General features: G+C 29.1%; 1 protein-coding gene and 1 pseudogene across 1 annotated transcript; one reads left to right on the top strand and one right to left on the bottom strand.

Annotated features, from left to right (window-relative positions):
• Window positions 1–236: 236 nt before the first annotated feature.
• Window positions 237–5,518, bottom strand: LOC111241967 (annotated as a pseudogene).
• Window positions 5,519–12,159: 6,641 nt separating this feature from the next.
• LOC106766262 (UDP-glycosyltransferase 84B2-like) lies at window positions 12,160–13,624 on the top strand. The gene has a single exon (XM_014651003.2). It carries the CDS (start codon window positions 12,160–12,162, stop codon window positions 13,597–13,599), a length of 1,440 nt encoding a protein of 479 aa, XP_014506489.1. The 3' UTR covers window positions 13,600–13,624.
• The last annotated feature ends 1,245 nt before the right edge of the window (window positions 13,625–14,869 follow it).

Here is a 14,869-nt window from a genome sequence, read left to right as displayed (position 1 = left end):
GATTAACATATATCCATAATTATGGTATGTGATTTGTCAGTAAAAATTATAAATTTAGTTTTTTTTATCTCCATCCATTTTTTCTTTTTCTTTCTTCTTTTTTTTTCCTCCTACTCGCGTCTTCATTGTCGTTGTCATCCCCACCACTTTAGCAGTTTCATTGTTGCTTCAATCGTTATCACCTTCTATTCATCCTTCTCTTTCTCTTCCTCTTCCTCTCTATCTTTCTTTTTTTTTTATTCTTGTTCTCCTTCTTGTCCCGCCTCTACCACCATTGTCATCATCGCCTCATCAACAACTGTCATCTCTGACTCATTCTTCTCCTTCTCCTTTTTCTCTTCCTCTTCCTTCCCTGCATCCTCTAACTCTAAGAATCATATCGTTGTCGCACTTCTACATCATTATATGTCATTACCAAACCATCATTGTCATCGTATATCTCCTGTTGTCACCGACTCTAACCTCCTCCTCTTCTATCTCTTCATTTTCTTCTTCTTTTCACTTATCTCTTGTTAATATTTAAAAAATCATACCAATGTGTTGAGGGATAAGGTTTGTCCTAATATCTCATTGTATCAAACAACATTATATCATGTAGTAGTCACAACATGCTATAATTGATCGTATGGTAGCTTTTTACAATAAAAAAGAAAATTATATAATTATATTGGAAGTTATTGTTGCTGAAAATTATAGTGTATAGAACCCACGATGAAAACACAAACAAATATATAACCATCGTACTACTTTTTCTTCAAGTTATTGTTGCTGAAAATTATTTGTTTGAAAACAAATTAATTTCAAAAAACAATTCGCAAAACTTATATTGGATAATGAGTCATTTGTAAAAATTATATTGTATATATATGTATTAGAATTTAATAATGAGTGTCTTGAGTATATATATTATAAACATTTAATATATCATATAGGATCAATTAACACTAATTGTTAAACTTTGTAGAATAAACCTATATATTTTTAATATAAAAGGAAAATTTTATCCAACCTATAATACTCGTAGTAATAATCCATGACAACTTTTCGATATTTACCTATAGTTTTAATTACATTATATGTTAAGATAAAGGGCTCGTGTTTATCAAATAGTTTTACTTTTTTTTTTAATAAATATATTTACTTGCTTATCAAATTTTCTTCCATATTTTAACTAGAATACACTAAATACACAAAGGATGTATACATTATCAACTACTTGTCATATATAAAAAGTTTTTATCTTGCGGCGGGTTATGTTTAGATGTTCACTCATTATAAGAATGATTCCAATAATAGAAAATATTTTAGACCGCCTTGCAAAAACTAATCATTATTAATTAATGACATTCGTCTCTTATCTATTGGGTTAGACAAAAGTCATGAAGGAAAAAGATATGATAAAAATTTGTACTTTTTAAATAATTATTTTATAAATTATATAATGTTTAATTAATTAATAATATAAAAAATTACATAGACTAAATATTAAAATTGAACTCTTATTTTGGTATTAATTGAATTTATATTAAAATATTTTTTATTCAAGTGAAAACTATTTTTTTTTCTCAGTATATTCTACATTTGTTTAAAAATTCAAATCTAAAATATAAATTTTAAAATAAGCAAAATATCAGTTACATTTATAATACTTTGAGCACTATTAGTCCTCAATCTAATGGATTTGAAGACACATGTAGGACGAAATTTATTTATGAATTGAAGTTAGGCATGGTAAATATGATAATTTCCACTTGTTCGTTCAGTTAATTACGGGGATTATATCTGTCTCATTTTGTTTTTATTTTTAGTTCATATAATAGTTTTACAAATTACAGAGATTTTGCATAAGCTAACTATATTAAGCTGGTATTGACCGGAATAATATGAAGAAGTCCAAATTCATATATTTGCTAGCATTATCTTTTTGAATGGTTTTCAAGAAATATTATTGTTAGTTATTGTTTAAGTTTTTTCTCTCATTGCTTCTTTCATTGTTTTGTTGTTATATGTAATTTTTTTTAGATTTGATTATTTAATTTATAAATATCCTTACAATCATTTGCTCAAAGTGATTATCATTACTATAAATATTTGGATACTTTGGAGAATCAGAAGTCATATTAGATTTCAGAATTTAATTTGTATTTTCTTTTTACAGGTATATACTTTTATTTATATTGAGTTTATAAGATCATTTATAAGATCATTTATACTTTGTATAATGCTTGGAGGGAGAACTTCTAGAAGCTTTGGTTGGAAGTGATTATTCTTCATTTTGTCATAGTTTTTAGGATTAACAAGTGGTTTCTTGGAGTCTTAGAAGAAGATGACATTAGTGCTTATATTTTTGTACGTATACGTTATTCAAAGTTTGTCACGTTTTTCATGAAGGAAATTGTTGAGCTAATAAGTTAGTTAATTTAATTTTCATTCATAGAGAACAATATAAGTGATTTAATATTTTACATTCATGTATTTATTTAGACTTTTTTTACAACATAAATAGTAGTTTGTCTATGTTTCGTGAAATATAAATTTGTTAAAAAGTTTAAAGAATAATTCTGATGTATTATTTCAAGGAATAGAGTACCATATATATATATATATATATATATATATATATATATATATATATATATATATATATATATATATATATATATACATACACAAGGATCCTATATTTTTCATCTATTAAAGGAATGACAGGTGCACAAATCTGCACAAATTATAATAATATCTAAAATATAACTAACATAATATTTGATTGCCTAATATCCTTTAATAGAATATTTGGCATATCTTAACACCCCCCATTCCCAACTTGAATAGAGATTCATTAAACAATCTTCTTGACACTCCTTTGGTGAGAACATCAGCCAACTGCAACTCTAATCTTACCAAAGGAAAGAAAATTATTTTAGCTTCAATATTCTCTTTAATGAAATGTCTATCAATCTCCACATGCTTTGTTCTATCATGTTGCACAGGATTATGAGCAATTGCAATAGCCGAAGTATTGTCACAGTACAAACTCATAGCTTCATTTGGTTTAAATCTCAAATCTTGATAGCACATCTTTAATCCACAAAAGTTCACATACACCTAGTGTCATGCATCTGAATTCTGCTTCAGAACTAGATCTTGCTACTACAGGCTGTTTTTTACTCCTCCAAGTTATAAGATTTCCTCCTACAAAAGTAAAATATTCAAAGGTAGATCTTCTATCATCTTTTGAACTTGCCCAATCTATATCAGTGTACCCTTCTACCTTTAAGTTTCCATGATTTGAGAACAAAATTCCTTTTCTAGGTGCAGACTTCAAATATCTCAAAATCCTCTCAACAGCATCCATATGAAGCTTTCGTGGGTCATGCATAAATTGACTGAAAACATTCACTGCATAGGTGATATCAGGACGTGTATGACACAAATATATTAATTTTCTAACCAGTCTTTGGTATCTTCCTCTGTCTATGCTTACTAAATTTGAGCATTGAAAGAGCTTGTTATTTTGTTCAATTGGTGTATCAGCTGGTTTACTCCCAAGCAGCCCAGTTTCCCATAGTAAATCAATAGTATATTTTCTTTGACATAGAAAAATACCATGTTTTGATATAACTACTTTAATACCCAAAAAATATTTGAGGTCTCCAAATTGTTTCATCTCAAATTCAGATGCAAGGTATTGTTGTAAACTAGAAATCTCATCTTGGTTATTTCGTGTAACAATCATGTCATCTACATATATAATCAAAGTTGTAATTTTTTTCTTTTCTTCTCTTCAAAAATAAAGTGTGACCATAGTTACTTGCTCTATAGCCAAAAGCCTTTGTAGACTTAGTAAACCTTCCAAACCATGCTCTTGGGGATTGTTTTAATCCATATAGAGCCTTAATTTGCAAACCTTCATTCCAATTGAATCTATCATGCCTGGTGGAGAATCCATATAAATTTCTTCTGAAATTTCTCCATGTAGGAAAGCATTTTTCACATCAAACTGTAGAAGAGACCAATCTTTGTTTGCTGCTAGGGACAGAAGTATTCCCACAGTATTGAGCTTGGCTACCAGTGCAAACGTCTCTTGGTAATCTGCACCATAATACTGAGTGTAACCTTTAGCCAAAAGTCGTGCTTTATACCTCTCAATAGTTCCATAAGCTTTATGCTTAATTATAAATAACCATTTGCAGCCCACGGTTTTCTTCCCTCTTGGTAAGAACACAAGATCCCAAGTGTTGTTTTTTTCTAAATTTTTTTTTCAATTTAAATATCGATTTTTTTTACAATTTTTTAAAATCACTTTTAAATTTTATTAACTTTGTTTGTAAATATAATAAATATTTTGGTTTTCATAAAATTTTATTTAGTATTCTAATTTAAAATATATACAATTATAATTATAATTTTTGTATAAATATTTGATATTGGAAACACCATATAATCTCATTTAAATATTTTATTGTTTTATAAAAAATAATTAATTGATATTGAAACCATAAAAAAAAAAAAAAAAAAAAAAAAAAAAAAAAAAAAAAACTTCTATAAACACGGATAGTAATAACCTTGTTACTAGGTAAAGATGGTGATGAAACAAATTTTATACTCGTCTAATTTAAACATAAAAATGAGGATGATTTTTTTATAGTGAAATGAGTCCAAATAGAAGAAAAGGGTAATGTAATAATTTAGAAAACATTCACACATTCAGTTATGATTGTCAATTTTAGAAGCGAATGAATCGATGAGAAAAGGAAGGGAGTGACTAACATAGATATAACTTAAAGTTGGTAGGAAACAAATCACAAATAGGTAGTGGGCAGCCTTAATCACGGTGGGAATATTTTCTTCAAAGTCTTAAAGAGTGGCTAGTTTTCACCACCCACGATTCCTTTCACAGAAAACAACATCTCTAATCAAACATCCACCTTACTTATTTCTTTACTACCAAAAGAAATAAACACATTATTCCTTAACAATTGAGGATAAGGATTGGAGTAAGAAATTTGTACTATTATAACTTGGGTTGTCCTTGTCAATGTTTTTAAGAAGAGAATTAAGAGTTACGTATTTGCTTGATATTTATTCGTGAAGAATTTTTCTAATAGCTGGCAACATGCTCTTCAGATATAATAGCTAAGATGCAAAGTTTTGGAAGCAGTAGATGTAGATGTTCATGTTGAGTTGTTTGATCAGTAAATAGTCTAAAGAAGCGTACAGTAAAAGATAATTTTAAATTTGGAAGCAGTAGATGTAGATGTTCATGTTGAGTTGTCCTCTACCACTTTCTTTTTCACCTTCCCTTTGTCTTTAAATTTGTGATTTCAATTCTCTTATCTTTTTAAAAATTTTAATGTTTGATCACACCTTTACATAATTAGTTAAAAAGTATTTTTATCCGATTAAATTTTTAAATAAATTAAGTTTTTATTTATTTACTTTTTCTTTTGTTAGTGTTTCAGTGTTTTATAAAATCATGTTAAATTTTATTTTATATATAAAATATAATACTGGCCATAGTGTTTGTTATTGTTGTTTCTATTTTCTCTCTTTCTCTATTACTCTTATGTGGTATCAAGAGTACAAAATGTGGTATCACTCTTATGTGGGTTAGAAGGAATGATACATGAACCACTTGGCAAGATGTTTGATGATTAATGTATCAAGATGCAAGACATATTTGACTTTTAAGATGGTGCAAAAATTATAATTGAAGGACTGACAGAGTTAAGTTTAAATGTCATTGATGAAGAGAAAATAAATCAAAACTTTGATAATATGACATGGTTCCTTATCTATCAATGTGTAAGTTCAAAGATTTTCAACAAAATCTCAAAGGCAACCCCCACTAAAGAAGTTAGGGAGATATTGATAAAAATGTATGGGGATAATGGCAAAAATAAGAAAGTGAGGTTGCACACTCTACGAAAGTAGTTTGATATCTTGACCACAAATGAGAATGAAATCGTGACAGAATATTTTTACAAAGTGTAAGAACATGTCAATACTATGCGAACATGCGAGAATAGTATTTCAAACTAATATATGGTGGATATGATTTTGAGAACACTGCCACCAAGATTTGATCATGTGATTGTAGCTATTGAAGAAACACGTGATTTGGAGACCATGGAGATTAAGGAAATATAACATTTGTTGGAGACACATGAATACCGTATCAACGAGCGCAGACAATGTCAAGAACAAACGCTTCAGGCTCGATCCCAATAAAAAAGCTAGAAAGGGTCCAAGAAGGATCACAAAAGTAATATCGAACACAAGGAATCATAAGAAAAACATAGTGAAGATTTTAGTGGTCCCATCAACCACAAGAATCACAAGTCTTGCGCTAATTCTGATGAAGAAAATGAATGAAAGTTGATAAGAAGATAAGGTGCTATAATTGCCAGAAATTTGCCCATTTTGCCAAAGAATGTTGGAAAGAAGATGGAGCCAAAAACAAAGCTCATTCGACACATAATGATATGTCAGATCCAGAAGTCATGATTTTGATGGCTAGCATAAATGAAAATCAGTCGAAAGATGTAGTTTGGTACCTGGACTCAGGTTGTTCAATGCATATGATTGGAAGGAAAGAAGGAATTGTAAAAATGAAGGAAGTTGTCCACGATAGATCAAATATGTTGACGATATGGGTCGAATAGTAGAAGGTTCTAGAAGGGTAGGCTTGAGAGATAGTGATGATAGAGAGGTTGTGATTGAATAAGTGTCGTATGTGTCAAGGTTGAAGACAAACTTGCTCTGTCTAGGCCAAGTACTCTAGAAAGAGTTTGTGATGAAAATGAAGGATAATTGCCTCAACATAGATTTGATCACAATATATAGGAGACTCATTATCCAGGTGCATCTATCCTAAAATAGGATATTTCATGTGGTGATGAATGTTGTTAAACATCATTATTTTATCGTGTTAGAGAATATAACAGAATGATTGTGGCATTTGAAATTTGGATATCTGAATTTCAGAGGCTTGTTTCAACTAAGCCAACAAAAAATGATTAATGATTTATCTATAAGTAACATCCATAAAATAACGAGTATAGACGTCTCTAATACAAACAAACCATAGAAAGATTTCAAAAATATTTGTCTCAAAAGATAGTAGAGAAATGTTTAAGTAATATTTTTAAATAATGTTTTTATACAAGTCTTCTTTTAAATTATATATTTTATGATTTTTTTAGGATATTACACGCACGGGGATATTTTTATTACTATAGTATCACTTTATTGATTTCATTTGAATGGAAATAATTAAAAGTTAGATATAAATATACAATAAAAAAATATTTAAACTTGTGAGCGAAAAAGTACTTGTAGTTTATTTTCCTTTGGTATAATATTAATTAAAAGTATCCACTAATTTTATGGTGAATTGATATAATATATATATATATATATATATATATATATATATATATATATATATAATTTAAATTTAAATAAATTAATATGAGAATTTAACTAAGATTTAAAAGTAAAAAGGAAATTATATCTGTTAAAAAAATTGAACATAATTAACAATTTAAGTATTTTAAAATATATCAAATAGTTATAAAATTACTTATTATAAAAAGGATGCTTATTTTATCATTAAATAAAAATAAAATAATAGATTTAGAAATATTAAAATTAGTTTCAACTTGTGAAATTCACTATAGGTTTAGTTTATATCAGAAAAATTTTAGTTTTTCTAGGGTTAAATTAAATATGATAGATTTAATATACAGATTAAAAATTCACCATTAAAAAAATGTTGGCAAACTTTAAAAGTACACCACTAAGAAAAATTGGGATAATTTTTCAAAAAAATATGTTTTAATTCCTCTTTTCGTAGGCCTTTTATCTAAAGCTATCCATATAATATTGTTACTGCCTCCCGACAAATTATAAGAAGAGGACCGAACAGTTGATATGAGAAGATATTCGCTCCGTTCCGAAAATCATTAAGCAAAGTTAATATGTAATTAATATCATAACAATTACTATTTATATTAATGATTATTTTAAGAGGTAAATTCATTACTTAAAATCTTATAAACTCTAAATAGAGATCTAATATGAAAGTAAACTCACTTTTATTCGTTATTGAATTAATAAAGGACTACATAAAAAAATAACTTGAGCATCTGGGTGTATTGTGCATGTCACTCCCCTACACTCATCGATTACTTTGAACAATGAATAAAGAGGATGTTCGACAGAGACAAGAACTCTTCAGGTAGTTATCTTCGTCTCATTTTAATAGGAACAAATATTTTAAAAGAAAAATTTATTATTTAATTTTATAATAATATAAAATTAAAAAACAGTTTTATGTAAATGAATTGCACTCTATTTAATCATTTTTTATATAGGTAAAATGTCCAACAACAATTAAAGAAAATAACGATTATAATATATTTTTCAAAGGTTTAAGCCCGTAATACATATTAAACAATTTTCAATATATTCTTGGTTTGATTTTAGTTTTTGTGTTTAAATAATAAAGTGTAAAACATCTTTTATGAACAAACTTAAATGCAAGAGTTCTCCTTATAATAAGAAACACTAGTTATTTGCTTATATATATATATATATATTTTTTTTAATGATAAGATTCTATTTTGATATATGATAAACATGTTTTTGTTTTGTAAGCCTTTAATATTTTTAATATACATTAAAAACTTATAAATGTTTATTCTTTATATTGAGAGTTCGTTTATTTTTAGTGAGAAAAACTTATGATCTTGTAGATCATGCCCTTTGATTCCAAATAATATATTTTTTTAATTAGAAGTAGTTGTGGTAAAAAAAATATTGAAATTTAATAAAGATATCACATTTAAAAAATACGAGAAAATGCCAACATCTTGTTGTGCAGTGTGTCATTCTTTCAACAAATATTAAGTCCATACACAACGAATTTAACAAGTGTCATATGTAATTCAATAATAATCATAGTATATGTTTAACTTGCAATACAAATTTTAAAAGATAATAATAATACTTTATTAAGATAAATTTTAATAATTCTGATACTATTTTAAAATAATAAACTTTAAACCTAATAATATTAATGTATAAGATAAGATTTGTACTTAATCTATGCTTTATGTAAGTTCTTCAACAACATTAATTATATCAAACTTATTTCATTAAACTAATTTATATATACTCAGACACGCGTGTATAGAATAAGGTTGTTTATTACTCGTATTCATCCAACCAACTCTAATGCCATAAATTATTTAATATGCATAAATACTTCGTTATTATTTTTATTTCATTATCTCTCTACGAATTCACATTAATTTTTTTCTTTCGTTCATTTGTTAAAATGATTAACCGAACCCATTAAATTAAGTGTACACATAAGACTAATATTTTTCAAGCAATGGAGAGAGAGTTAAAAAAATTAAATATTAATTAATAATATTAAAAAATATTTGTTATTTCTATATTCTTCTTCGGCTGTGTTTTGTGTAAGACCTGTGAAAAATAAAAATAATATATTTTTATTTGTTATATTAAAATAATTTATTATGATTTTTTTTTTTGGGTTAAAAGTATTGAGGGAGTAGATAAAATGAATTATAATTGTTTTAATTAATTTATTAAAATGTGTATATTATATTAAATATTAATATTTGCACTATTATATCAATGAAATTAAATTGGGTTAGTGGCAATGCTTTGTGTCTAGTATGAATTGTGGTGCAGTGGGGGTGTATTTTGTTGCTTGATCAATTTTTTTGCAATTTTTTCGTAGGGTCCAGAGAGAAAAAATTGTTATTTAATGAAGGAAGAGAAAATTAGGTAATTGCATGTAAAAGTGGAGAGAAAAGTGGAGGTGGGAAAGTAAATGAAGAAAGAGAAACGGTCAAAGTGGATACATGGATGGTTGCGTAGAGAGAGAAAGAAGAAGCATTTTCTTCACTTATTCTTTTAAGTGACAGAAGCTATGAAAGGAAGGTTTTTTTTCTTCACTTATTCTTTTAAGTGAGAGGCAATGGCAGCAGGAAAAGGAGAAATTAGAAAACAAAACCAAGCATAGGCGTATGGAAGGAGATATTGGGGTTGCAATGTGAAGCAAACGAGAAAGGTTGGACTTCAACCGGTAAGAGGAGCTAACATTGCTTTGTTGTTGTGTTTGATTATGATTATGTAAATTATGGGAATGAATATGTGTAACTCTTAACGTGTGGTATTGGATGTATGTCCCTTTTTCTTGAACTATTTGGTTGGTCTTGGAAGGTGAGGTGATTGTATATATGTTATACCTTTAAAATCAGTTGTTTTATGCGTGCTCTGTATGGAATCATGGGGTTCTTTTCTCTTCTTGTTTCATCCATAATGAGTCTCGAAGAAGGGTTAAGGGTTTATAAGGAAAAATGAGAGTATTAAAGAGGGAGAATGAATGAAAGTTGTTTAACGTGTTGGGTTATTATGCAAAGTATGGTTACTTTGAAAGAATGTCTTGGTGTGCATTGTATGTGGGGGCAGTGTGAGGGTTACGTATAGTTATATATAAATTATATTACTATATTATATTAATATAATATAGGTTTATATATATGTATATAAAAGGTGTGAGGATCCTGTAAAAAAAAAAATTAAGAATGAAGTTTTACGTGTAAGTGCTTCTGGTGTGTAGGTAATAGAAACCGTGAAAGATAATGGGGAAGAAAGAATATATTAAAATAGTTTGTTAACTTATTATTATTTTTTACTTATTTTTTTGAGAATTTTTATCATCCGGATTTATCTTTTGGTTGTGTGTGTACAATATTATTTATTCTTTTTGGAATCGGATTTATATTTGTGATGTTTTGTGAAGTTCCTAAAAGTGTGATGAAAGTAGTATTGGTACTTGTCTGGTGAAGCTCTTTGAGAATAGAGTGATGGAAAGTGGTGTACTTGCCGGTGAAGCCTTCCAAAGAGTGGTGGAAGATGTCATTATGTAATGGTGTGGTAAAGTGTACTGGCCCGGTGAAGCTCTTTAAGAGAGTGGTGGGGAGTGACACTCGACCTTATGTTGTATATGAGTAACCGATGGTGATTCAGTGTATAATGAATGGTTTCAATTAAATTGGGGAAGGAGTTAGTGAATGACCGAATGAGGTTGGGTGTGAGTTGGTTACTTTGATGAAATCCTTTTGTGGTTATATATGCTAGTGACTTGGAATTCTGATAGTGCGGATGTTAATGATTTGGTGTGTCGTCATGTAAAGTGTGTGTAGGAGTGTGATGATATGCAATACTCAGAATTCTTATTCTAAGTTGATGTTGAATTTATGCATGTTATATGATTCTTTTCTGTTAGCTAACCCTTGCATGTTTGTGGTTGTGGTTTTCACCTGCGATGATCGTACTTGTACGGGAGTAGATGTTGTTACAGATATAGATAAAGCGAAGTTGAGCAGCGAGATACATGGGAGAACTTTGGGATTTTGATTTCAATGCTAATAGCTTTGTAATAGAATTTTTATGAACGTTTTATAGTTGCATTTGATTTATAAAGTTTTCAAAATTTTGTTATAATAAATGGAAGTTTTTATTTAATCTCTATCTCGCAGTGGTATCAGAATTAAGTGTTAAAAAGTTTTTGTAAATTCTATATATATATATATATATAACTCTAATTAATATATGATATTTGGTTTTTGTTTTATTATTATTATTATTATTATTATTATTATTATTGTTATTATTATGGTTATTATTACGATGGATACTTTGCTTTATAAGAATGATAGCATAGAAAATATTAGGCAATTATTTAATTAACTAATCTCTTTAACATAACGAATAATGAATGGTGTTTTCTATAAATAAGAAGGAACAATCCTGTACAAAAGGTTATCTATATATATATTTACAGTCAACTCTATGGCATAAAATATTGAATAAATTTCTAAATATATTAAACACTCATTAAATATCTTTTTTTATTTCCTTATATGTTTTTTTTATCAGATTATCTATCCAAGAATTGAACGCAGTGTAGTATTGGCCAAAATTTTGTTTCTTTACATATGATATCTCTCTCTCAGACACAAACACACACCAAAGAGTAGTTCTGTTTCCCTTCCCTCTCTTACACTCTCAAGAAGACATTTTTTGCTTCTCTCACAGAGATCAAAAGTCTGAAATATGTCAGAAGATAAAAGAATTCATGTTCTAATGGTGTCAATGTCCCTACAAGGCCACATCAATCCCATGTTTAAGTTCGCCAAGCACCTTCTCTCAAAGGGCGTTCATGTCACAATCGCCACCACCGAAGATGGCCGCGACGGCATGCTCAAGAACACAAAACCCTCCAATCTCACAAAAAGCACAAACATCAACAATTCCCATAACTCCAACAACGATTCAGGAATCGACCTCGTGTTCTTTTCTGATGGCCTTGACCTCGACTTCGACCGTTCCGACACGGAGTCACTGGTGAATACTATCCGTGAAAATGGTCCCAAAAACCTGTCCACTCTCATCACCGACCTCACCAAAGTTCATAATTATTCATGTGTTATTGTCAACCCCTTCGTGCCTTGGGCTATCGATGTGGTAGTGGAGCATGGTATCCCATGTGCGCTGCTTTGGATCCAGGCTTGTGCTGCGTATTCCATTTACTATCGTTATTTGAAGAATATTAATCCTTTTCCAAATATGGATGACCTCGATGAGAAGGTTCATTTGCCAGGACTGCCACCGTTTGAGGTTAGGGATAGTCCTTCTTTTATACTCCCTTCCACCCCTTATCACTTTAGGACTGTTATAAGAGAATTGTTCCAGGCTATGGATAAGGTGAGTTGGGTTATAGGTACTTCGTGTTACGAAATCGAGGAAGAGATCGTGAATTCGATGGCGTCATTAACCCCTATTTACCCTGTTGGACCATTGGTGTCACCTTTTCTGTTGGGAGAAAAGGAAAGAAGTGATGTCAGTGTGGATATGTGGATTCCTGAGGATTCCTGCATAGAGTGGCTTGAGACTATGCCAGATTCTTCAGTTATCTATGTTTCCTTCGGGAGCTTGCTTTCGTTGTCACAGAAGCAGGTTGGTAACATAGCTATGGCTCTGAAGAACAGTAACAAGGCGTTTCTGTGGGTGATTAAGCCGTGTAAAGGCGAGTCCAACAATGTTGCTGAATTGCCAGTTGAATTTTTGGAGGAAACTAAGGTGAGGGGTTTGGTGGTGAAGTGGTGCCCTCAGGAGAAGGTATTGATGCACCCTTCTGTGGCTTGTTTCGTAACGCATTGTGGGTGGAACTCCACGCTTGAGACTTTGGTTACCGGTGTTCCTGTTATTGCTTGGCCTTTTTGGTCGGATCAGGCAACCAATGCCATGCTCATGGAGAAGGTGTTTCGCAATGGTGTTAGGGTGAAGTATGGGGAAGATGGAATTGTGGAGACAGAAGAGATTGAAAGGTGCATTAAGGATGTTACAGAAGGGCCAAGAGCAGAAGAGTTAAAGAAGAGAGCAATGAAAATGAAGGAGTTAGCACGGAAAACATTACAGGAGGATGGTACCTCTAACAAGAATATTAATAAGTTCATCACTGAACTGATTGTTGGGAATCCAGCTAGGGCTTGATCGTCTACAACACTCTGTCTAAACATCATAGAAAAACAGTTAAACCCTATGTTTTTCTCTTACTTTAAGGTGCAATGTGTATTGGTCATTTAATAAAAATCATAGTTTATTTACATATATATATGTTTAATTTGTTGTTAGTTAGCCTTTGTTATTATTTAGAGGTACAAAGCTAGTGATGTTTATGGAAAATTGATTTTTCCTCTTGGATATTTTCGCTACCTTATGTTTCATGTGCATATTAAGAAAGTATAATGGCCAGGAGCATGTTGTAAAATGGCAAAGAAAATCAGAATGTTCATAACTTTATTAATGCAAAAGAAATTATCATTATTAAAGATAAACAAAAACTAGGTATTAAGATTGGCTAATCAAGAATTACAAAGTCCGATATCCCTTTATTTACTTTTTCATTTACTTGTATATATTTTTTTTCCTACATCCCAAATTGTTATACTTTTGAGAGTGTTTTCTAGAAGTAGATAAGTTAATTGAAAGTTGAAAAACAGGTGAAAATATTAAGTAAAACAATAACTCCATAAAAGTAATGACAAGAATAGACATCTATTCAGTCAACGCTTCAAATTTAGTGACTTCATATTTTCGAAAAGTATAGAATTTTATACTTGATCCATTCCAAATAATTTATTTCAATCCTATAATATTAATTAATAGCACACTTTGTTATTATAAAACTTTGTTAAATAATTCTAAAGAACACAATTTTTTTTTTATAAATAATAAATTAGTAGCGTTATGCTCATTTAACAAAAAAATGAAATTGCTTTTATTTTTTTGTAGAAAATTTAGATAACATTTATTAATACATTAATTGTTTTTATTTACAGTTTTCAAAATTAAAATAAAAGTATTATAATTAAAAGTAAGCTTAATATTAATAAGACTCTTTTAATTTCACATCATTTTCAATAAATAATCTTTAATACCTCTAATAATGTCTTTAATTATTACATGGATTATTATTTTAAATATTTAATTAAAAAATAAAAATTGCATTGATCTTTTCCAATTTAGAACTACAATCCATGCATACACTTTTGATTAATCTACACCAAATGATGTGTTGTTTCGGCGTCTCGTGAAAAAATATTTCTCACAATGTTGAATGAACTTCATTTCTTCCATTTATTTTTCTCTCAACTCTTCTCTTTAATTTCTTTTTCTTTCAACTCATCTTTAATCTTCCTCTCTCAAGTCTCTCTCTTTAGTTTTTTTTTTTTTCACTAGTTTTTTTTTCTATGCTTTTATT

This window comes from Vigna radiata, chromosome 7 (genome assembly GCF_000741045.1).
Source record: "Vigna radiata var. radiata cultivar VC1973A chromosome 7, Vradiata_ver6, whole genome shotgun sequence".
NCBI classification, from domain to species: Eukaryota; Viridiplantae; Streptophyta; class Magnoliopsida; order Fabales; family Fabaceae; genus Vigna; species Vigna radiata.
The sequence above is the reverse complement of the archived record's forward strand: the minus strand, read 5'-3'. Positions and strand labels throughout refer to the sequence as shown.

Bases quoted from the DNA above. Each gene is read 5' to 3' on its own strand.
- LOC106766262 (XM_014651003.2), top strand. From the start codon at position 12,160: ATGTCAGAAGATAAAAGAATTCATGTTCTAATGGTGTCAATGTCCCTA.